The following is a 25,031-nucleotide window of genomic DNA, read 5'->3' on the forward strand; positions in this document are numbered from 1 at the left end:
AAATAATAATAAAAGAAAATAAATTAATAAAATAAATATAAATATAAAAATTATAAAATAATAATAATATACATAAAATTTAAAATATTAATAATATATAAAAAGTAATAAAATTATAAATAGTAATAGTAATTGAAATAAAATTTAAAATAAATAAAAAATTACAAACAATAATAATAAATATAAATTATAAATCTAATAATAATTAAAATAATTTTTTATTTTTTATTTATAAAATATTTTTTATATGTATCCATGATAAAAATAAAAATATTAAATATTAAATAAATTTAAGCAATAAAAATATTTAATAATATTATTAATAAAAATAAATAATAATAAATAATAATAATAAAAATATTTATAATAAATAAAAATAAATATACAAAATTTTAATTACTAAAAATTATTTTTCATTTTTAAAGATTAAGATAAATTTATAAATTTACATTATAATATTTTAAAAAATTAAAAATTTCCTCACACACATCACATCACTCACCAACTTTAATAAACTTTCTCCACAAATTCATTCTCTATATACCTTAATCCAAACAACCTAACTTTCCTCACACTTTCCACTCAAATCACTTCAAATTTACTCCCTCAAATCCTCACCTTTCTCCTCCCTAATCCAAACACACCCTTAAATGGAAGTACTTTTGGCATTACGTCTAGTTTCACCACAAACTATAACTCATCAAATAAATCCTTCAAGTATTTGAGAATCCACTTAAAAGCTTGTCAATGAACTTGTACAATCATACTCACAACAAACACTATGTCGAGACGAGTGACAATCATTACATACATAGAAAAAATCAACAAGGTTACATGTGGAACACCCATATAAAATTGTGCATGCACCTTCTTAGGTCACTATTGATCACTAAAGTTGTAATGTTGAGCCAGAAGTTAGAAAGTAGGTTTCAAGTTGCTCATATCAAACTTGTTAATGATTTTTTTTAGGTGTGCCACTTAAAACACAAAAGACGTTTTTTATCATGCGCTCTAATGACTTCAATCCCCAAAATTCTTAACACCGTTCTTGCATGTCAAATTGAGCATTCATCTCACCTTTTACTTTCTTAATCTCATACTTGTTATTGTTTGTTATTAACATATCTTCAACGTACCACAATAATACTATGAAATGATCTTTGCTTAGGAATTTGAAGTAAACATATTATCTATTTACTTTTCTCAAAGTCAATGCTTACAATGTATTGCTTCATATTGTATCATTTTTTTTTATCTTACAAACAAAGGTATTATTCTTTTCTACCTCAAATTCTTTTTAGTTGTTTCGTATATATAGTCTTCCAAGTCCCCATGTAGAAAATTTGTCACGATTAACAACATTTGGATTGATTTGTGTTTCACCACTAAAGAGAATACATCATTATAATAATTTCATTCTCTAAGTAAAGTCTCTAGCCATCAATCTCTTATGATAAGTTATTGGAATTTCATCCTTGTGTTTGAAAATGAAGCGAATTCACCTCATTTTTCATGATGTTTAACCATAGAGTTCTCTCATTACTTATTAAAGCAAACAATACACTTGAGGATTCATCATTTAATACCTCAATAATAGTTATTAAGGAAATGCAATAAGTTCTACATATCCATATCTTTGTGGAGTTTGGATCGTTCTCCTCATTCTAACCTTAACAGTATAGAGAACAACTAAAAATTGAAATTATCAAGTTTAGGAGAATTTCTTAACAAAATTTTCTCAAAATTCTTCATATAAAGCGTTCTTGAGCAACATTTGTTAATCATGTATGCAACAATATATGCAACAATATCAACAGTTTCAACCTAAAGCATCTTTTGAACTCCAACACCCAAGAGCATACATTAAGTATTTCCAAAATGGATTTATTGAATATCTCTGAATAGGTCATATTTGTAGGAGTCTCCATATTATTTGATGCTTTGTTGTGTCCTTCTTGATACATAAGTTGTTGAACAACTCTAAATAAAATTCAAAACCATTATTTTGTATGAACCTCTTTCTTATCTTTTCAACTTCATTCTCTTACATATGCTTCCAGCTTTTGAAGTTCTTTAATGTTTCGTCTTAGGTCTTTTTGAGAGATGACTCATAACATATTTTTTTGTTGTCCCGTGTTGAATCTAATTTTGCAATTTGGCTTATTCACTCTGTCATTTCAAAACAATCATTGCTTATGCAACTCAAATAAGTTTTTTTAGTTTCCATGCCATAACATTTTGTGTCATAATTCAACCTTGTAACAAAGGACATTAAAGCACAATATCTTGTAAGGCATACATATCATTATTTAAAGCTAAATGAGACACTTACACTAGACAACTCATGAAGAATAAACACACATCACCATTAAATGACATACAATGAGATGATCAAATTTTACTAAATCATCTTTCAATAATGGTTTTTAAATCAAATATTTATAAGGTTTTCAAGTTGACTTTGAAACACTGGAGTAATTTTAATTCATTTAATTTTCTATATCAAGTAATAGATCTTCCTAATTCCCATGTGTTCAAATAAAACTCATTTGATTATGAATATTCTAATTGAATCTCATCACACAAATTTCCACAAATTAAAAATAGAAATTCTATTCTTTGAACATCTTTCATAGACATGTTTAATCTTTCAGTAAAAACTAAAAAAAAAAAAATCATATTTCTTCCATATCACAAAGGTAAAAAGACAAAAGTAAAAAGAGAGAGAGAAAAAATCCACAGAAACAAAAAAATTTAATTCAACATTTTATCTAAATCTTATACTGAGTTTTGACTTTATATTATGAATGTGTTTTTTCAGTTTTATTAATTTAATTTGTCTTATGGAAAACACTAGGTAGGACAAATATTATTAATGTTCATTATTCAATGTACCTGTATCATTTATGTTGTTTATCATTCATTATAAAAAAAGAGAGTAAGAAATAGACTTTAAAGAAGAAATACATATTATTTACTTTTATTCAAATAATAATAATAATAATAGATTAAATGTTATAATTAGTGGGTTGGTAGCATATTAATGGGAACCCCACTTGTGCAGAGTTGTGCTTACAAATTCCATAAATAAAGTATTACATGCATTCAATGATTTGAAAAGAAAATGTTATCTTTATTTTGTAAGAAAAAGATGTGGTAAAATAAGTTATGTGAAAATTTACAATGGGTTAACATATTTATGATTTATCTAAAATGAACCAATTTAATTTTAATTTATATAATTGTTTGTCTTTCCTTTATCCTTTACATTTACATAGTGGGTTTGGTGAATTAATAATAGTTCAAAGGTATTTTTATAAAAGTGATTTTTTTATTAGGTATTTTCTGAATTATCACCACTCGTGATTACTAATCATTATTATTCTTAAATGTATTTAATATAATCGTAATTATAATCCTATTTATTATTTTTCTAACTACCACAACTTGTTTTTTTTCTTTTTTTTTCTCTCTTCTATTGCTATTTTATTTTTAAAATGTGACATAAACACTTTATTATTATTGGTGATGACAAACTATAATTATTGAAATGCAGTCTCTTAAACATAATAAGATGAGAGTTAGTTATTTTTTTTTAGTCTAAGATTTGTTGGAGAAGAATACATCTTCTACATATGTAAATTATGATTTTACAAAACTTATAATATGTTTTAAAAGCTAAATACCGTGATTAGATGGTATACTAATGTGTAGTATGAAATATGAATCTTGTTGAAATATGATTGATACATAGTATTTAAAAAAAAAAATTGTGTTGAGATTGTTTATGATGTATTGAACTAGAGATATGTACTAAGGAGATATATTGACTCTCCTAATACATTAGAATCGTGTAGATGAAGATATTCCGACAATAAAGATTCCTATGACTGAATTTGTAATTTAATTTGAGCTAGTATGTCATATGAGAGGACTTAATTTCAGTTTCATTTGGATCAGAGAGATAGTCAGTGACGGTAGTATGATAGATACAAATATCTAAGTCAAATTCAATGCATGTATCTTCCGAAACTATAGTAAATTATCTATGTATATTAGTGATAAATAATAATAAGTTATAGATAGACACTTGATTATTTAGTATACAGTAATTGATGAAGTGTGAAAATTAAGATGTCTATGACTATTTTAATTGAATCTAAAGTTATATTGAAAATTTTAAAAATATATAATTCATCATATTTTCTTTGTATATTTGTGTTATTTAAATATGTAAAGATTGTGTATTACACGAGAATATAAGAAAGATTATAGGTGATATAACTTCACATTAAACGATAATAATTTTCCTTTTACTTTTGTTGTTTTATCTTGATATATTATATATTTGTTTTTTTTTTATGAAAATAAATATTAGTTTGTAATATCATATTATTTAGGTATGATAGCTGGTGGTGCTACACTACATAAAAGTTAAATAAAAGTTATAAAAATTAAAAATTAATATTCTAATAATAAAAATATACAACATTATAAAAAAAATGAATGATTTAGTATATATTTAAAATATCATAAAAATTATATAAAAAATTATATTTTTAGAAAAAACATTTTAATATAAAAATAAGTAAATAAATATAAAATACATGATTAAATTTATTAACTTATCATTGTATTTACATGTAATTTTGACAAGAGTATAAATATAATTAAAGCTTTTAAAATAAGAAGTTATTTAATAAAATATCAGAGTAACATTCTTATCATTAAACTATTTAGTTTTTTTTATCATAGTTTTAAATTTTAATTTGTATAATTTTTTATTTAATTTCGAGTGGATGCTACTTTTAAATGAAGTACAAAAGGGAATTGTAATTCAAGTTATTAGAAAGCATAAGAATGTGTATATCTGTTATAAAATTAGTGAGAATGTAGATGTGGTTTAACATAAATACAAGAAGATGAATCCAATTTTCTCAACTGTAACAATAAAAAAAAAGTTATTTAAGAAGAGATAAAGAGGCACAGTCTGATACGGCATTTGGGAAGCCTTGTCCCCACTTGAAGAAGAAAAGAAAGAAAAAGAAGTTTAGGATTTAACCAAATCAATCCGTAACTAAGATGACCACATTTTCTCACCGATCTTCCTCTCAACAAAACTTTACCTCTAATAGGAAAATCAGTCAAATCAACTTGGAATTTCAATTAGTAACATAGGCTACTCATACTCAGATACCTCCTTCAACATCATTATTAATACCTACGAATCATATAGTTTTTATACTTTTTATAGAGTTCACAATAATCTTTTAACACAATCTAAAACTAGAAAGTTAATATGATAATCCACCTCAATTTTAAATTAAACAGTATTTTATACTTACTTAATATTAAATTTTAACTTAAACATCAAAATATTTTTTATAAATACACCATTACCTGTTACCTATGTAGCATAGACGCTAACAAAATACGGACACAGACACAAAAACACATATAATATTTAAAATGTAGGATACGAAGACACAAATCTATATATTATATAATTATGAATTATATAAAGTGATAATAAAATTTTTTGTACACTAGTATGTTTATATTTTTTTTAAGTAGAAAGATGTTTTTCATGATTGGTTTAAAAGAATTCGTTCCTTATTTTTATAATTATAATAAAAATTTATACAATAAATTTGAGTTTTTAAAAAATTAATGTATATATTTTTTTAAATTGTGTTAGAACCGTAATAGAATTATAAAAAATTCAACAAATATTTTTTGAATTGAACACTTCACTAATACGTGTCTTACGAGTGTTATATGAATGTTGTATCCAACACACGAACATACCATTTAAAAGGAGTGTCCAAACTTTTCATTAAATACAACATCATCAACCAAAATTAACAACAATTTAAAGAATTTAAAAAAATCCAAAACTTTACTACTTTCTTTAGAATAGAATTTAATTTGTTACTTAAATTGTTTATGGTTAACTTCAATAATATGAACCAAGAGCCAAAACAATAATATTATTATTTTAATAAAATTGTGGAACTTCATATAATAATAATAATAATTTTATTATTATGAATTCAATATAATATTATATTGGAATGGAATAAAAGTGTGTGAAAAGTGGAAGGACAGTTGCGTCACTTTACACAGGATGAGTGTCGGTTACTGGTTAAGTAAGAACTCCGTTTTCTGATTTTGAACTGTGGCGGGTAGGCACAAAATGAGAACAAAAAACGGAAATTAATAGAAGAAAAGCAGCGAAAGAAAAGAAAATGGAGCGGAAAACCCCATCGCACCACACTACACTAGAGACCGTACAGTCCTAGTCAGAGAGAAGAAGCAAAACAAAGCACACTTTCTCTCTCTCTACTTTCTCTCTCACGCTCCAACGCACGCCCTGTACAGTGAAGCTGTGAAAATCCCCTTTCTCTCTCTGCGCTTCGCAACCACCCAACAACACAACCTCTCCGATCTTCCACACGCTTCAACATCTCTCTAGCACCAACCAGATTCTTCACTTCAGATACTCCAACACAAACCCGTTTCGATGGACTTGTACGGTCGGGGCCCCGTCAGGAATGGATCCAACCCGCTCAACCAACCCGAATGGCCCTCACCGGGCATCGACACTGCTCTCGAAGGTCTTTCACTCTTCTCTTCTCTTCTCTTTTCGCCTGTTAGGGTTTTTTAATGTCCAACTTGTGTTGTGCTAGTTTTGGGGTTTTCTGTGCTTTCTAATTAGGGTTTTGGTTTTGTGTAGAATCCATGTGGCATTTAACGCTCGGTGGAGGCGAATCTTACCCGGAGCGGCCCGGCGTTCCCAATTGTGTGTATTACATGCGAACCGGTGTGTGCGGATATGGTAGCAGGTGTCGTTACAATCACCCTCGTGATCGTGCTGCGGTAACCCTTTCCATCACTTTGAGATTCTGCATTAGGTTAGAGTTTCATGCAAGTGTTTTGTTTTTGTAGTAGGCATTGGTTTCATGCCTTTTTGGCCCTGTGTCGGTGTTATTGCTTATTTCTGAAGGTCAATGTTGTCTACGACTGTTCATTTACTGTGTAGTTAGTTATTTTCCTTTTTAGCGAGGGGGATGGGGGGGGGTATTTAATTTTTACTTTCCTCAATGTGAAGTGCCATTTGAGAGTGGGAATCCAGTTTAAAGGATAGCCTGGTTGTGTTGCATAAGCCTATTTTAGTTACACAAAAGGGATTAAAAGAATGTTTATGCAGATAGCTAGTTTTTTTATTTCATCTTATTGCTAAAGTGTATGAATATGAATTGAGTCAAATGCTGTGTAGGTTGCTGCGGCAGTAAGAGCTACTGGGGAGTACCCAGAACGGGTGGGGGAACCTCCATGCCAGGTCTTGTTTTTTTATTTTATTTCCATACATGAATTTTTTCTATGTAAAATCTGCAAATTTTTAACTTGTATCTTTCCAATTTAAAATGGTTATACTTATTCTTCTTAGTCATTCTGATGAACAGTATTATTTAAAGACTGGAACCTGTAAATTTGGAGCATCCTGTAAATTCCACCATCCAAAAAATGGTGGTGGATATTTAAGCCAAGCTCCACTAAATACTTGTGGATACCCATTACGGCCGGTATGACTCTTCGTTTTGCTCTTCTTCTCGCACATGTAACCCACAGCAAACAATGCAATTGTTAAACCGACTTTTGTTTGAACAGGGTGAGAAAGAGTGCTCCTACTATTTGAAAACGGGGCAGTGCAAATTTGGTGTTACTTGTAAATTCCATCATCCTCAACCTTCTGGCACACCATTGCCAGCATCTGCACCTCAATTTTATCAACAGGTGCAGTCTCCTGCCGTTCCTGTGCCTGAACAGTATGGAGGAGCTTCTGCAAACTTGAGAGTGGCCAGGCCTCCTGTGTTGTCTGGTTCATATGTCCAAGGGGCTTATGGTCCTGTACTTCTTTCTCCAGGGGTTGTCCAATTTCCTGGATGGAGTCATTATTCGGTGAGAGGGACATGTGTGCGTGTGAAAAGTCAAATTTTCTTCATTTTAGCAGCTGTTTTCTTCTGACAATTTTAAATTGGTGCAGGCACCTGTAAGTCCTGTGCTATCTCCTGGTGCTCAAACTGCTGTTGGGGCCACTTCTTTATATGGAGTGACCCAGTTGTCATCACCAACATCAGCTTTTGCTAGACCATATACTCCATTGTCCTCTACTACCGGTCCTTCAGGAAACATACTAAAGGATCAATTATTTCCTGAAAGACCCGGTGAACCTGAATGCCAATATTTTCTGAGAACGGGGGACTGTAAATTTGGACTAGCTTGTCGATATCATCATCCTCGGGACCATATTGTTGCACGGCCATTTCTTAGCCCAATTGGACTTCCTTTACGTCCGGTATGTATGATTACTCACTTGATTTGATTATTTGTCTCATTGTGTGGTTAACTTTCTTAGATTTACTTAATTTAAGTTGTATGGTACTTTACAGAGTTACAGTTATAATTTATGATGTTATCCATATAAAATGTACATATCTACAAATGACAAATGTATGAACAACACATCTATTCTGCTCAGGGCACACTACTTTTATTCCCTTCTCATTAGAAATCAAAATTTGTAGGTAGTCTAGACAAGCTGCTCTTTTTGTACCTTGGGCCCTGATAGTATTAAAGTATCCCTGCATAGCAATTAACTCATAGCGTGGCTTCAGTTGCACTAGCTAGGATCAACATGGACAGCAATTGACCTGGAGTAAGAGACAATATTAAACTTTCTGCTTTGCACAATTAGTGTTGGCCCTTGACAGAACATGATATAAATATGTATATATAAAGCAGTCTTTCCGAGCCGTTTTGGCTTGAGACGTGAAATGCAACTTCTTATTTACAAGAATGGGGATGGCTAAGATTGTAGTCTTGATCACATGTTCACTGAAGCCCTTATTTCATGAAAAATCAACCTTCGGTAAAAGCTTAACCTGTTGAATAAAAAACATGTGATTGTATTATTTTTCTATATATGTCAGTCCTAGTGTAAAAGCTGCTATTCACTCTATTTTTCTTTTAAGTTCGTATGGTATAAAAGTGACTTGCTAAAATTCTGTCTTTCCTGCTTCCACTGAAAAGGCCAATGTAGTGATGTCCATGATGCCAAATTTTGTGGCATGGTAGTTGCCGTCCTATCTTGAGTTTTGCATAGTTTCATTATGTTTGGTGGAATATGTGATGGAAACATAGGATCCGAACTGGGGAGGACTATGGCAGAAAGGATTTGGATTTATAGTTACATTGGAAGTAAATTTTGGTTGTGGTCAACTATGTTTCTTCCTTATTGAGGAAACATGCGATTTACTCAGCTATTGGACATCACAATAGCACAAGTTACTCATTTTGAATTCAGGCAGCCCTGCATAGATTTCATATGCAAAAAAATCTAATCCAGTTGTGCACAGTTGTGATCGGAGTGCATGTGCAAATAGAATTGTTTATAGCGTAATCCATTCATACATTTGTTTTTCCTCTCATTTACACTATTGTTTAGAGGTGTTATTTCTTTTATAGCATTAGTTTTATGTGGAAGATTTAATTGTTCTTAAGCACATTCTCATGTTCTATTGCAGCATTACAATTTGTGTGTTTTATATTTTTTATTTATTTTTGGGATTTCTTAATTAATTTGTTTTCTAGAAAACAGGGCGTACAACCTTGCGCTTTTTATTTGCAAAATGGGCATTGCAAGTTTGGCTCCACGTGCAAATTTGACCATCCTTTGGGATCTTTGAGCTACAGTCCATCGGTATCTTCTTTCATTGATGTGCCAGTTACTCCATACCCAGTGGGGTCTTTGCTGTCTCAGCTGGCTCCTTCAACATCTTCAGAGCTTCGGCCTGAACTGATGTCCGGGTCCAAAAAGGAATCCCTTTCAGCCAGAATACCTTCTTCTGGTACTTCTGTCGGTCTAATTTTCTCACAAGGTGGTTCTATCTCGTTATCTGATGTGCAACTCTCAAGTCAGAGTTCTGCCCCTCTTGGCAGTAGCAGAAGTACCAGACAAAGCGGTGAGATACGTTAATCTGGCTAGTGCAAAACTTGAAAATGACTCCTCATTAGCTATTGGAAGTGACTTCACAAGCCTCCATTGCTTCTGTTTATAGTCCTCAGTATTTTGATGGCAACTGTTCAAATTTTCACTGTCGTTGAGTATTCATCACCCAATCCTGTTTAGAGCCTATACTAGGTCATTCTCATTTGATTATATTAGTATCTCCAATAAGCATCAATTGGAAACTGAATACTGTCTACCCTCCTCGGTCTCTTCTGAATGTTATTATTCATCCTTTATTTATGGCGTTTGTGTGATGGTTGTTACATTTCTGCATGCTTGTGAGACAGCCTAGTTCCTGCCCCGTACAAAGATGAAGATTGAAGAGATGACTCAAGTACCATTTAGGCTATTGTTTTTTGGTTTTTACCTTTTTAGTACTTACAACTTGCATACAATGCCTCTCTTTCTCATTCCAAGAGATATATATATATTCTCCTCGAAATCTGCTGTGGAAATTCTAGGAAAACCTAGGGTTGGTATTTTCTTTGCAACGCGATTACTATACTAGAACATTGTCTTGCCGTAATATAATTTTTCTAAGTGAGAATTTTAATGTAAATTTATTACTTCTAAACAATACTACTTGTTACATTTTTAATGCGGTTGTAAAAAATAACCAAAACCCCGAAGAATTTTTAATGTCTAATTTTCATTAAACATTATAATAAGGAAGTTCCGTAATCAGAAATAATAAACTCAACATACGTCTAAGAATGTCAAGAAAAAGTTGAACAGAAGGTATGAGGCATATTGTTGTTTTATAAAGTTGCCTGAAATGGTTGTTGACTTTTTTGTTCTAAGTGGACAGTCCATTTTAAAAGATAAAATAATAAATTTATAATTATTGATAAAAAGATAATAATGAATATATTTATATAATAAATGTGTGTTTGTGAGCATATTTATTGACAGATTGTGATTGGCTTAGCGCGTTAAATGATAAAAAATTAAGCAAAGTGAATGTAGTGAGAAAATATGGTTGCAGATGTGAGAAGCACACAAGCATGTTGCATACTAAGGTAGAGTTAGTATTGTTAATTCATGGAGATTTTGAAATTAGATATAACTAAGTAGTTAGTATTGGTTTAACATGAAATTAGAAAAAAATGTTAGTATTAATTAGTAGAGAGAGGGTGGTGGGTGAAGACAACACAGGTTACAGAATATCATGATTGTTCTTGCTCTGCTGGAGACAGTGAAGCCAATGTAATGTAGTGCATGCATGATCTTCCACACCTTTTCAACCAATCTGAAAATCAAAATAATAATACTAATACTAATAATAACGTTAGAACAATAGCTTTTAAAAAGATGCTGGTTTAAAAAGAACAATTTTCAGCTTTCATTGAATCAATCAAAACACGTGTACTATTTTCAACAAAAAGTTTAATTCAAGTGAATTTATTTTAGTCCCAAAATAAGTAAATATGATTAACTGTTAAAACTATTTAATTAATAAAATCAACTGCCATGGTTTGGGTAATGCATACAACAATTCCTAATGATAGAAGTGTGTGTATAATCAATAAATAGTTACTATAACTCTTAAGTTAATCATTATAGAAAATATTATCTACGATAACTTGTAATTTAACGACAATAAATTCTTGTATATTATCAGTTTTCTTATTTAAATTTTTTATTTCAAGATGAGAACAAAATTATTTTATATCCAAAAACATGGAATTATCTTAAAATTATTATATTTTTTTTTCGTTTTTCTATTCAAACCCGTTGCATATCTTTACATTATAAAAAAAAATTATCCATAAAGGAAATTCTAAATAATTTTATTCAAACACAAACCTAATATTCAGTGAAAAATATAAACCTTATTTGTATTTGGAGAGATACGAAAAATGATTGTATGCACTAAAATAAGATCACTAGACATTCAACTGAGCCAACTTTATGTTACTTTACGAATTTTAGGTTTTTATTGGTGCCGCAACAAATAATAACATTTTAACACATTTTTTAAAATAACATTTTATTGATTAAAACCTAATATTACTAAACTGAAAATAAAATTTATTTAATAAGAAATGAAATTCACACATCTAATTAGATATACACACACGTGTTAGGATAAATTATATTTTCAGTTTTTTATCCTTTCACTTATATATATATATATATATATATATTTTTTTTTTTAAAATAAAGAACATTTTTACAACTTATTTTATATAATCAATGGACAAATTTTTAGAACAATATAATAATAGCAGTATTTGAGTTATTTAATACTATTTTGATAAATATATAAATAAGTATTTGAGTTAATATAAATGATTCATGTATATACATATTTTTTAAAATGTTAAATTTAGTCCTTTTATGTTTCAAAACTCAATGAAGATTACATAAATTTGTTATTAAAAAAAGTAAACTAATGACAAAAATTAAAACGTGAGTTATACACTATATATTGCAAGAGTTTTTTTTCATTAATTTTGGTGATTCTATTGTGTCACATTATTTTTATTTTTTTATAATTTTTATTTTAATATAAGAATTTTATAAAAATTATGCTTTTATTAATATTTTATTTGACTGTTTGCAACGAATATATATTTCTAAGACAGAAAAGTAATTTTAATTTTTATGATGGAAGATGTTATTTGTAATGTCATATCAATATACTTTAACAGAGAGATCTTATAAGAAGCAATGAAGATTTAGGATTATAGTTTGAGATTAAAAAATGTATAAAAATAATTAAAATATCCATTCTCTGTATTCCATGATAAATTCCCTTTATGAAACATAAAAATTGAAATATAAAATACAAAACCTTTTCCCATGGCCTGAATTAAAATATAATTTCTTCTTCAGACAAGTATAAAAGTGTTCCTCATCATATGTAAAACCTTCTTTTAAGTTGGCAAGACCTTCATCATCCCTTCATCATCTGTTTTGGTATAAGCTCACATGATTCCACAGAAAAAAGAGTACAGAGAAATCCTTAATCGTAAATATATATATATATATATATATATATACATATATATATATATATGACTTTTGCACAATATGTAATCAATTGTTTTTTTTTTTTTCATTTGTCTTTGGTTTTTCTTACATATACATATATATATATATATATATATATATATATATATATATATATATATATATATATATATGACTTTTGCACAATATGTAATCAATTGGGTTTTTTTTTCATTTGTCTTTGGTTTTTCTTTACAGACAGAACAATAATAAGATGTATAACTTTTTAAAGTTGAAACTCTTCAAACCAAAATAATGAAGAGACAATAACAGAGTTGGCTGCTGTTACTACCCTGCAGTGATCATTATATAAATATGATTATTCTTTTGAGAATGCTAATTTACTCTAATCTATTTTAATTTCTTCAAGTTCACTATTCTAAAAAAGATCTGCATGTTTTATAAAGTTAAATTAAAAGAGTAAAATTGATAACAAGTGACAATTTAATGTTTATTGTAGGAAGAAACAACTGTCAGTTCTTCTGTTATTGGCTCCTCACTACTTGGATACGAATAATTTCAAAATGAAAAGATTGCAGGTCTTGTTGAAGGTTATTGCTAAAACAAACTTGAAACTGCAGTTTTTGAAAGAATGGTAATGCAGAAAAAACAATTTGGTTACATATTGCATAAGCATAAAAAAAAATAAATAGAGTGAATATTGATAATAAGTAAAATAAAAATGTATGAATGATTACAAGTGAGGTACATACCAGTTTGAAATGATAAATTATCATTTTGCTGCATTAAATTAGAAATGAAAAATAGGTAAAATGCCCACTATTTACAAAAAAAATCACACACACATTTACAGTATAATATTAAGATGAAGTTGGTACAATAAAATTAATTACAGAAAAAAAAAATACCAAATCATATACTCATACATGAAAGCAATTGAGTTGTATAAGCAACCTCAAACTGAGATAAATAATAATAATAAATGATGCAAGAGACCATAGCATAAACAAAGACACATATGCAAATGAAAAATTAATAGTCAATAAACATGAAAAATCAGAAACCTGTAAAAATTTGCTTGAAGGATGAAAAGGAATATAATATCACAATTCCCAATTCAGTGCATATTTTGCATTTATGTGAAGTCTAAAATTTGGAGAATAAAATAAATATTTTTTTTTTAACTTTGAACATCTCCAAGAGGACCATGAGAGGGAGTGGAAGACTCTTGTTAGAAGAATCCTTATTTGGAGAATAAAAGAAAATATTAACTTTATTTGGAGAAAGGTAAAAAAACTTGGAAAGAAAAAGGAACATAATAATAAACCAAAAATTTTCTTGTACATAATCTCAAATAAGAAAAATGGAAGACTTCAATTTGCAACAAGTTTTGTTGAAAATATTGAGAGAAATTGCAAAAAGTGAGGGTTTGAGGGAAGTTGTAGTTCAAAGGTTGGGATGAGTGAAAGGTATTGAAATGGGGCATGAAAGTTAGTACAAGGAGAGGAAGCTATTTGTATTATATTAAATTGAATGTGACGGTGACAAAAATAAGAGTTAAAAACATTTATTTTAGAGAAAGAAATTCATAAAATGAAGGATTGGAATAATTTATTATTCAGACAGAAATTTATTAAATGAAGAATGAAACGTTTTATTATAGAGAGAGAAGGAGAATTTTCTTACATAAATTCATTATTGTAGAAAGAGAAATTCATAAAGAATGTTATAAGGTGCGTTATTTATAAACAAAAATATATTATTATAATTTTAAATTTATATAAAATAATTTAATTTTAATTACTTTTTTAATATTTTTTTAAAATTTCTATAGTTTTATTTAAATATATAGTTTTTTAATATGAATTGATTTAATGAGTATTAATATCTTTTTTTAACTTATTTTAAAAAATATTTTTTATTTCTTAATTTAAATTAATATTTCTTAATTAAATAAGTTACAAGTTAATTGAATTATAAAGATTAACTTTATAGTTTATGAGCTAGAGAGCTCATAAAATAAGTTATTATTTTGTATTGGTTAAACTAGGTTTTAAGTTTGTCAAATAAACTAGTTTTTGGACAGGTTGTGATTGGAATATTCCCTTCTCTTTATAGCAGATGCCTCATTTTTTTAATCATATCATGATTAGAGAGGAACAGGATATTCCTAATTGGATTCTAAATGAGTCTGGTCGTTTCACTCTTAAATTGGCTAGGACTTTTTTCTTGGAACCAGGAGTTCCAGGTGGTTGGGGTAAATTCATTTGGTCTTCATCTATTCCGCCTTCCAAAACTCTAGTACTTTGGAAAATTTTTCATGGGCGACTTCCTACAGATCAACATATTCAGAATAAGGGTTTGCATATATGTTCTATGTGTTCGCTTTGTGAAAAGCAAGAGGAATCTATTCAACATCTATTTTTTGAATGTTCTAACGCATTGCATATTTGGAGTTGGGTACGACAAATTTTTCTTACTTCTCATTTCTCTAATAAGGATGATCTACTTTCTTTTATTAAGAGTGATGGTAGTCCTTTGGTTAAATTGATTAAGCTTGCGGTGATAACCTTTTCTATATGGATGATATGGCATATGAGGAATTATGCTAGATTTCAGGATAAGATTGGGGTTTCTAAGGCTATTTTGATAATTAAAGATTTAACTTGTCTAGTGGGAAATTCGTCTAAAGCTTCAATGAAGAATGATATGTTGGACTTCAACGTGATTAAGTTTTTTGGTATTAAGACTCGTAGTGGTAAAGTTCATCGTCCTCTTCCTATTAGATGAGAATTTCCTTCACCAGGCTGGGTCAAAATTAATACTGATGAGGCTGCTAGGGGGTATCCTGGTCTTGCTACTTGTGGAGGTATTTTTCGTGGGAGTATGGGAGAATTTATTGGTGCTTTTTCAGCGTTTCTTGAAGTTCAAACTGCTTTGGTTGCTGAGTTTTATGGAGTTATACATGCTATGGAGGAAGCTCAAAAAATGGGACTTACTAATGTCTGGCTTGAATGTGATTCTGCCTTGGTTTGTGCTGCGTTTACTGCTAGGACTAATGTTCCGTGGATGCTTCAGAATCGATGGAATACTTGTCTTAATTTTTGTGGGACAATCAGGTTTAGGGTAACTCATATTTTTCGTGAAGGGAATGCGTGTGCTGATAAGTTGGCTAATTTAGGATTTATTCATAGAGAATCATTTCATTGGTATAATAGACTCTCAGCTAGTCTGTTATTAGATTTCTTTATGAATAGGTATAATTTACCTATGTATCGTTTGTGTTAACATATGGGTTTTGGTCTAGTCCCCCCATATTTTTGTATTTTCTTTCTTTTTTCTTTTTTTAATAATATTTTTTTTTTCATGTGATGGCAGATGATTGTTGTTACTTGAGGTGTCAGCTTAGCTGAGATGTCAAGTTGCATAGTGATGCCTAACACGAAAACTTTATAAAAAATAAAAAAATAAAAAAAATAAACTAGTAACTAGTTTATTAGTCTTATTGAATACACTGAAAGGAGAAGGAATGAATGGATAAAGATTAACAATAAAAAGAAAAAATAACAATTTTTTTATTACATTATTTGAAAAATCATATATATTAGTATCTAAATATAACAAAAAGTAATCTACTAGAAATATTTAAATTCTTCTTACAACTTACCTTAAATTGAATATTGGTAGAGTCTACTTAATTGTAATGAGAATAGGTGGAGTTATAAAAAATAGTAATGAAAATTTTATCATTTTCCACATGGAGTTAGGTACTTGTCCATTTTCACATCAGGTTTGTTTGAACAAACTTCTCCATGATCACTTTTAAAAGAGAAAAATATAAAGGAAAAATTAAAATTAACTTTTTCATGAAATAAAATTTACTTATGTACAAGTAAAAAATAAAAATGTACCTGAAATAAATTCTACAACACTAGTTTTGCATAAACTACTTTTAATCTATAGAGAAGTTAATTTAACTTTTTTTCTTATATTTTTCTCTTATAAAATTTGAAGTAGAAAAGTAATTAAAAATCAGTATATTAAGTTATTTTTACATTTTCTTGTTTTTTTTTTGTATTTTGCCAAAATTAACCTTATATATGCTAAAAGTGTCCTCACCAAAGTATAATAAAAAATAAGTTTACAATTTTTTTTTCTTTTAATAAGTAGAATGAAGGATAATAAACTTATATTTGAGAATATTATCTTAATACTTTATTTATTATTTTTTTTGAATTATAATTTCTTTTTGATAAAAAACAAAATATATCTTTTTATATAATTTCTCCAAAATATCATGTTTCTTTTACTAAGTTTTTTAATTTTTGTTTTGATACATCATATACTATTATTATTCTTATCCATATTATTTCAACAAACTTAACATTGAAACACTTTTTATGTAAATTTTTTATTAAAAAGTGTATTTTAAGTCTAATTCAATCTTATAAATCTGGTCTATAATTAATGTGAGGTTTACACACACTTATATACTATAAAATATATTTAGTTTTAGTCGATGTGGGACCTCCAACACACTCCCTCACACTAAAACTGTCAACTCGTGCGTAAGACTATATATTTATGGGCAGATAACGAATGATAAACCCACCAAACTCTCGTCATAATAAACTTCATTTTAAGTATTAAAAAGTAGACTTTGGGCATAACTTAACCTTATTAGATAAAATTTGCACCCACTTATATATTATGAGATAAAATATGTTTATATCTTATCAATCTTAATCTCAAACAAACATTTAATAACTATGTGTAGGGTAAGATGAATTTAAAGTGAACAAACATTAAATAATTAACATATAGAAACAGACAATATACTTATATATTCAAAATATTTATTGAAAATAAATTATTAAACCGATAATTTATTTATTCAATGTTAGGTCCAAGTCTTTCATTTCTTAAAATAATTATTTTAGTCTTTAATTTATTTAAAATGCATTAAATTAGTATTTTATGCGAAACATAAATAACTTTCTACGGTTAACAAAATTTGATGTATCTAATACGTTATTTATGACTTAATATATGGTGACTATTTTCTTCTCAACATCATTCATTCCATTCTAATAAATATTTTCAAAATAAGTTATTAAACTGATCAATTATTTAATGTTAGGTTTAGGTCTTCCATATCTTGAAATATTTATTTTAGTATTTAATTTTCTTAAAATGCGTTAAATTAATTTTCTGGTGGGATCACCCCTCTCAATTAATTTTTTTTTTCATCCATACAATTCACATCCAAAATTTAACTATAAAACGAGCCTAATTTTTTTTCATTTTTAGTCCTCATTCTTGCTTTAGTTTGACTTTCATGAAAACGTACAAATTGAAAAATTCTTATGAATTATGTAAAAATAAAATAAAAGAATACTTGCTCCTTCAAATTAGTTTTAACACTTGTGATGATTCAATTTTTTTTCTTCTCAGTATCAATATAAGATTTAAGCAATCATAATTTCATTTAGGTCAATTTGAATTAAGTATTATGTATTATAAAAAAAAGGAAAATGAGAAGAATATAAAGATAAGAAAGAAACAAATGATTAAAATTTACCAAAAAAAATGTAAATATTTTTTTTTCTCTATAACTATAACTTCCAACAGAAAAAAAAACAAGTGAAAAAAATTAACAATTCAAAGAAGTTTTTTTCTACAATCATTATTTTCTAATAATGCTTTTTGTGTATTTCAAATGTAAAAATTATTTATAATTTATAAAAATAAATTAAGCAGTCACTACTAAAAAAAGTATCAAATAAAAACTAATTTTAAAGACTAAAAATAATTAATTGTTATATCAATTAGATACTTATTTTAGAGATTAAGGTTGTGTTTTTTTTCAATATTCCACATAAATATTTCAAGGATAATAGATTATTTAATTAAAGTATATAATGTTACAAAATTTATAACCATATGGATGTTGTATTAGGAGTAGACATTATCTTATTCTTAACATAGCTCAACCTCTTCACAATTTTAAAGAATGGAAGTGAGAATCTTTGAGGTCCATTACATCTAGGAAATATTTTTCAAATTTTTCATTGATTGATTATTTTTTGTAATAAATTAAAATATTATATTTTTAAATTTAATTTATGTAGCTTTTTTTTAGAAGGAGATTTGATTTTAAAGAAGGACTAATGATATGATAGAAAATTTATATGCATTGGTGAATTTTTGCTAGCCATGATCTGGTTTTGAGGTTTTTTTTTGCTTATTGTGATTCCAATGGTTGAGTACCCTCTAGGTTGTTAGTTGCTTGGTGTCTGGTTGAACTTGAAAACATTAGTAATATGTTTCAAATTTTAGTTCCTTTATGGTTAATTTTGTGAAGATGATAGCAGGAGATCTGTTCGACCAAATGCATAAGAGATACAAACTTGAATATTGGAGCCAGCTATCTTGTGAGGGGCTAGCGTTACAAGTGTCCAAAACATATACCATTTTTAAGATTTGTAATATAAATTGAAGTTATTATGGGTAGTAAAACTCTGTTCAAGTGGCCAAAGCACATCACAAATTCTCAGTTGTGCAGTTAATTAAAGCAGAAAAGGACGTGCACAAAGCTGTTACTATATTCGATTCTGCAACTGCTGAATATAGTAATGGGTTTCGTTATGATCATGAAACTTTTGGTCTCATGATCTCTAGGTTAGTCGCAGTGAATCAGTATAGGACAGCGGAAGGGATGCTTGAGAGAATGAAGCAAGAAGACTCTATGGTTACAAAGGACACATTACAAGTGAGATTTGTATTTAGTTATATACTATGAATTAACTTTATTTCTATTTGATGTAGTATCTCATGAGATACAATTCAAGGCTTGAAACCAGGTGCAGACATGTATGGAAAAATCATAAGTGGCCTCTTTGCTGGAAGCAGCTTTCAAGAAGCTGCAAATCGAGCAAGTTGGAGCCTTCATGCTAGGATGCATAACATGGTAGTCCAGGGTCTTTGTAATAATGTTGATCCACCTCGTGCATTCAGTTGTATCTGAGTATGCGTACTAGAGGCATCCCTGTTGAAGTGGCACTTTTGATTGTCTAGTCAAATGTTTTTTGTAAGAGAGGAGACCTGCACAAAGCTGCTCGGACTCTTGATGAGATGGTATTAGATGGATGCATTCCAGACGAACAAATATGGAATGTTGTAATTGGTGAATCTTTAGTTGTTTCTAGTATAGTTTAGCTGTCTTTTAAATGCAATGATTTGATCATCATGTGACTCCACCATAAAAAAATAGAAAAAGAAGAGATTCTAGGATATTGTTGAAGAAAAAAGATTTCTTGCAATCACTGTATCTTTTGAACTCTTAAGTTCTACGACTGAATTTTAGTGAATTCTAGGTTTCTAAATTACCCATTTCTTTTGATCCGCTTCAAAGAACTTCAACATTTATCAGTGGATGCAAATATTAATTGCTTTTGTGGAAATTTTGACGTCATTATTATATGAACACGGATCTTACATGGACAACTAAATATGCTCTAATAAGTGTATGCAATAACAGACAGGAATGCAATTCTACTAATCTTTATATTTTTGGAGCTTCATAACATTACTAGTTCATGCCTAAATTGTTGCATCATGAAATTTGAAGATGTTTTTTTTTCTTGAAAATATAGTTTTATCTTTAGCTTTTACAATTTTGACATTGCAGATCCAAACTAACATTTTTCTTTTTTTTGTACCTAAGATGCGCTGTCTTTGCAATTCATGATCTCACCTCATTTCAAATGGTTGACATTTTCTGATGATCAGTGTCTCTGTGATCTGAAGGTTTGAGCTTCAAATTGAGAAAGTAAATATGCTGTGTAAGATTTACTTCCTGGGGGGGGGGGGGGGGGGGGGGGGGGGGGGGGGGGGGGCGAGTTAACATTACACACAACCCTTTTTCTCTCTTCTTTGGGCTCTTTTGCAGCATTTCTTTTAATTAGGAACATGCTTTTTGGAAAAGATTTTCCAGATTCCTGACCGTCTGGGCAAGGTAAACTCAGGTAATTGCAAAATCATTTTGTTTTGATCAAACCCATCACTCGTGGTTGAAGTTGTCAGTTCCTAGAAAACTTGTTGCTCAAACAGTTGCAGTAATTTAGCAAAATTTCGAGTATTCTTTAGTGTTCTTATAGTGTAATCGTTAAGTTTTTAGTTGATACATTATTGATTTGCATATCGCAATTATATGGCCTGACTCTCAAGCTTAATTTATTGGAATTTCGTTTAATGTTGGCTTCACATACGCACATATGTTAAATAAAGGGGGAATATTCACTACTAAATAGCCGCTTAACGAGGATGAGTTATCATTATCACTGACTTGTTGAATATTGACTGTTGAATATTTATGAATTCGGGCTGAATACCATCAACTTTTTCTTGTTGTATACTTGTAGTTGTATATCTTATATCAGAAATAAGATTCAATTCCTTGAAAAGTTGCTCAAGTAATCTATTCTCCGTTAAAAAGAAAACCAACTTGGTGTAAACTATTGCTTACCCGATCAAGACAGTGCTTATAAGGTTTAACAAATGGATTAATCAAGAACTTATAGTTCTTGGTTTAAGTCAGCTTTATATCTATTAAACAAAAGTATTGCTTTTTTTTATAATATATGATTTAAATAAAGAATTTCGATAGAATATATATATATATATATATATATATATAATTTGTTCCGGACACAAGACATAATCAATCCAATTAAGTTATTGAAATAGGTAAATTTTTTTGAATATAAACAGAACACTATTAAGGGGGAAGTCAGTTCCATGTCTCTCTTTGTAGGAAGTGCAACAAAGAACATGCTGCCCAAAACGCCAATTCCCTGCATCTCAGCTGAGGATGCTGGAAAGAGGCAATTCACTACATTCTAATCAAACAACATAATTGCTGAAAATACAAAAACTGACGTCACTGCATGCATGAAATCTATGAACTTTAGGTGATATCTTGTTGCGAGTTGGGGTTGAAGGGTGGTTGATCCATCAATTACCTACAAGCCCTTGAGGGTAGCAACCCATAACAGATGTTCCCCTTGTTGTCTCTGAAGTCATCAGTTAAACATAATAGGAAGCATGAGGCACCAGATAGAGATACAAGTGCAGCAGTCATGGCCTTGCTGACAGAGTCACAGTTGCCACTATTTCTGAAGATTGGAGAGAAGTTGGAAAGCAAGGACTGTGCCAGTTGGTAAAAGGTTGGCCTAATGGGCAATGCTCTAAAAAGTTTGGCTAATATTTAGGGATGATCACCTACAGAAACAAGTGCAACAGTCATGACCTTGATGACAGAGTCACAGTCGCCAATATTTGTGAAGAGTGGAGAGAGAAGTTGGAAAGCAACGTATGTGCCAGTTGGTAAAAGGTTGGCCAAATGGGCAGTGCCTTAGATGTCTAATAAATGAATTCTAATTTTTGAATTCTAATTTTTTTTAGGGGTTATGTTATATTTAAATTTCATTTCTTAATATGATATTAGAACTTATTTTAACAAGAATTTGTTGCGCTATCGTGTCACCTATTATTGGATAAATACTTAGTCTTACACGTGACTTGACAACTTCGGCGTGAGGGAGTATGTTGTGAATTTTACACCGACTAGAGATAATGTCAATTCATAGTATATAAGTAGGTGTAAACCTCATCTTATAGACCAATTTTGTAAGGTTGAGTTAGACTTAAAGTCAACTTCTTAAGATAGTATGAGAGTTATTTAGAACCTAGTCTATGTTGGATCTATCTTGTCATCCTTCATTAGGCTTTTATTGGAACACTTATAAATATATAGCTCCACATACAAGTTGACATGTTTGGTCTATCGTGTCATCGGTTATTATGTTACAAGTTGACATGTTTGGTCTATCGTGTCATCAATTATTATGCTACAAGTTGACATGTTTGGTCTATCGTGTAGGTTATTATGCTTCTATTGGATTACCTATAAATATATAGTCTCACACAGTTGACTGGTCTCGACGTGAGATTGTGTGTTGGAAATCTTACATCAACTAGAAATAAGACTACTTCATAGTGTATAAGTGGGTGCAAACCGCACCTTAAACCCAAGTTAATAGGAAGACTTAGGGAATTTTACCAAAATGGTGTAGTTTTTTTTTTTTTAGATTTACGTAAATGGGCAGATTCGGAAAAAATTATAGAAATGGGCATTTTTTTGTCAAAGTTGCCAATGATGTAGGCAACATAAATTAAATTCATTAATTCTGGTACACTTGTCTTTTTAATTAAAGTTGACGACCGGATTGACAACTTCAGTTTAAATAAAATTGAATACTGGATTGACAACTTCAGTGTATACAATTCAATTGGCAAGTTCACTTGATTTTTTTTAAACAAATGAAAATTAATATTTAAAAAAAAATATTTTATAAATAATACCAAAATTTAATTTTGTTTTATTTAAGAAAATGATATATAAAGTTGAATAATTAAAATGAATATTTTTTACAATAATTTTAAATAAATTGGGTTAAAAATGATTGGTTTGATAAATTAAAAATATTTAGTATTTTTTAAATATTGTTAAAGTTAAAAATACACTTATAAAAATGTGATATAATTTATGTATAAATTTTTAGATTATATAATATATGAAAGTATAAATTATATAATATGTAAAAAGTAATAATATACATGTATTTTTGTAAAATAAATATATTAAAAATAAATTAAATTATTGAATATAAGTTATTAAAAGAAGATGATATTAAAATATTTGATGAGAACAACATTGCAAAGGATGAGTCTACTGTCTAAATGAACAATTTCCTCTGTTGTGACCTTCATTGCGACAGTAAGAACATTTTTTTGTCTTGTTCTGAATTGATTGATCCATTTCATTATGCAAACGAGTTGTAATTGGCCGTCTCGATTTTTTACGTCGCATGTAGGGTTTTGGTATGAAATTTGACTCGGTATAAGTAGACCAATAATCCTCGTTTCGAACAGGGTGAAATTCAACTTGATATGCCTTGCTAATCGTGTGGAGGTTGTAAACTAGATCAATGAATGTCGTCATTTGTAAATGACAAGAGGAACAAACGACAATAACATGACGACAGGGTAGTCGAAGAGCTTGGAAGTTGCCACAATCACACCACCAATCATTTAATCTAACTGTATATGATTGAGGTTGCCGACCATGTTGGGGGGTGGCTAATTCTTGGACATCAAATTCAGAATTTTCTGCATTAAACCTTTCCACAAAACACATAGCCGAATCTTGTTTATGCGATCTATCCAGGAAAATGCTTGCTTGAACTCGGATCGCATAACTGATAGCTTTGCCTGTACTATGGGTTGTTTCATCTCATAAGTTGTCATAAAGAAGTAAATGAAATTAGTTAAGTGGTAAAAGGTCGTAATTATCTGTGAAAGAAGGTAAGGAATGTAATTATCCATGTTAATCAACTATCGTTTGAGGTCAGCATTTTTGAATTTTTTTGTTGAGATTTGATGCGATATGGTGTATGCAATACATAGAAACGAGGTCGTCTCCTTCCCATCTAACTTCTTCGGATTGTAAAGCTGAAGTTATACCGGTTCCTCTATCAGTAATCATGCACAAATTCGGCTGAGGTGTCACATATTGTCGCAATAATTGGAAGAACCAAATTAAAACCTCCTGAGTCTCGCCTTCAACAATCGAAAACGCCAATGGAAATAAGTTTTGATTCCCATCTTGAGCGGTTGCGGTCAACAATGTTCCATGGTATCTTCCGGTTAGAAATGTCCCATCAACTTGTACAATGGGCACTAGTGCAGAAACATAAAACAAATGCGGCTATTTCGAATTTATAAATGCGGCTTTATAGCCGCATTTGATCAACACGCACTTGTAAATCAAGAAATATAAATGCGGCTATATAGCCGCATTTATAAATAGCATTTACAAGTGCGGTTATTTGCTTTAACCGCACTTGTATATGGAAAATCA

At 29.4% G+C, this 25,031-nt stretch overlaps 1 protein-coding gene and 1 pseudogene across 4 annotated transcripts; one reads left to right on the plus strand and one right to left on the minus strand.

Annotated features, from left to right (window-relative positions):
* The first annotated feature begins 6,093 nt into the window (after positions 1-6,093).
* On the plus strand, positions 6,094-10,514 carry LOC137829619 (Zinc finger C-x8-C-x5-C-x3-H type family protein). 4 transcript variants are annotated; one of them, XR_011084046.2, is made up of 8 exons: positions 6,111-6,617; positions 6,737-6,879; positions 7,280-7,342; positions 7,467-7,586; positions 7,672-7,962; positions 8,048-8,359; positions 8,589-8,719; positions 9,655-10,514. XR_011084046.2 is itself a non-coding variant. In XM_068636463.2 (7 exons), exons 1-7 carry the CDS (start codon positions 6,524-6,526, stop codon positions 10,037-10,039), a joined length of 1,401 nt encoding a protein of 466 aa, XP_068492564.1. In that variant the 5' UTR covers positions 6,094-6,523; the 3' UTR covers positions 10,040-10,514. The 4 variants fall into 4 exon arrangements, 3 of the variants coding, with proteins under 3 accessions (XP_068492564.1, XP_068492565.1, XP_090160501.1); XM_068636463.2 differs by lacking the exon at positions 8,589-8,719 and having other exon boundaries at positions 6,094-6,617; positions 9,662-10,514; XM_068636464.2 differs by lacking the exon at positions 8,589-8,719.
* An 11,270-nt stretch (positions 10,515-21,784) lies between these two features.
* LOC137829354 (protein DMP4 pseudogene) lies at positions 21,785-24,308 on the minus strand (annotated as a pseudogene).
* Positions 24,309-25,031: the final 723 nt, after the last annotated feature.

The sequence above is a fragment of the Phaseolus vulgaris genome, chromosome 7, assembly GCF_051622355.1.
Source record: "Phaseolus vulgaris cultivar YP4 chromosome 7, ASM5162235v1, whole genome shotgun sequence".
Lineage (NCBI taxonomy): Eukaryota > Viridiplantae > Streptophyta > Magnoliopsida > Fabales > Fabaceae > Phaseolus > Phaseolus vulgaris.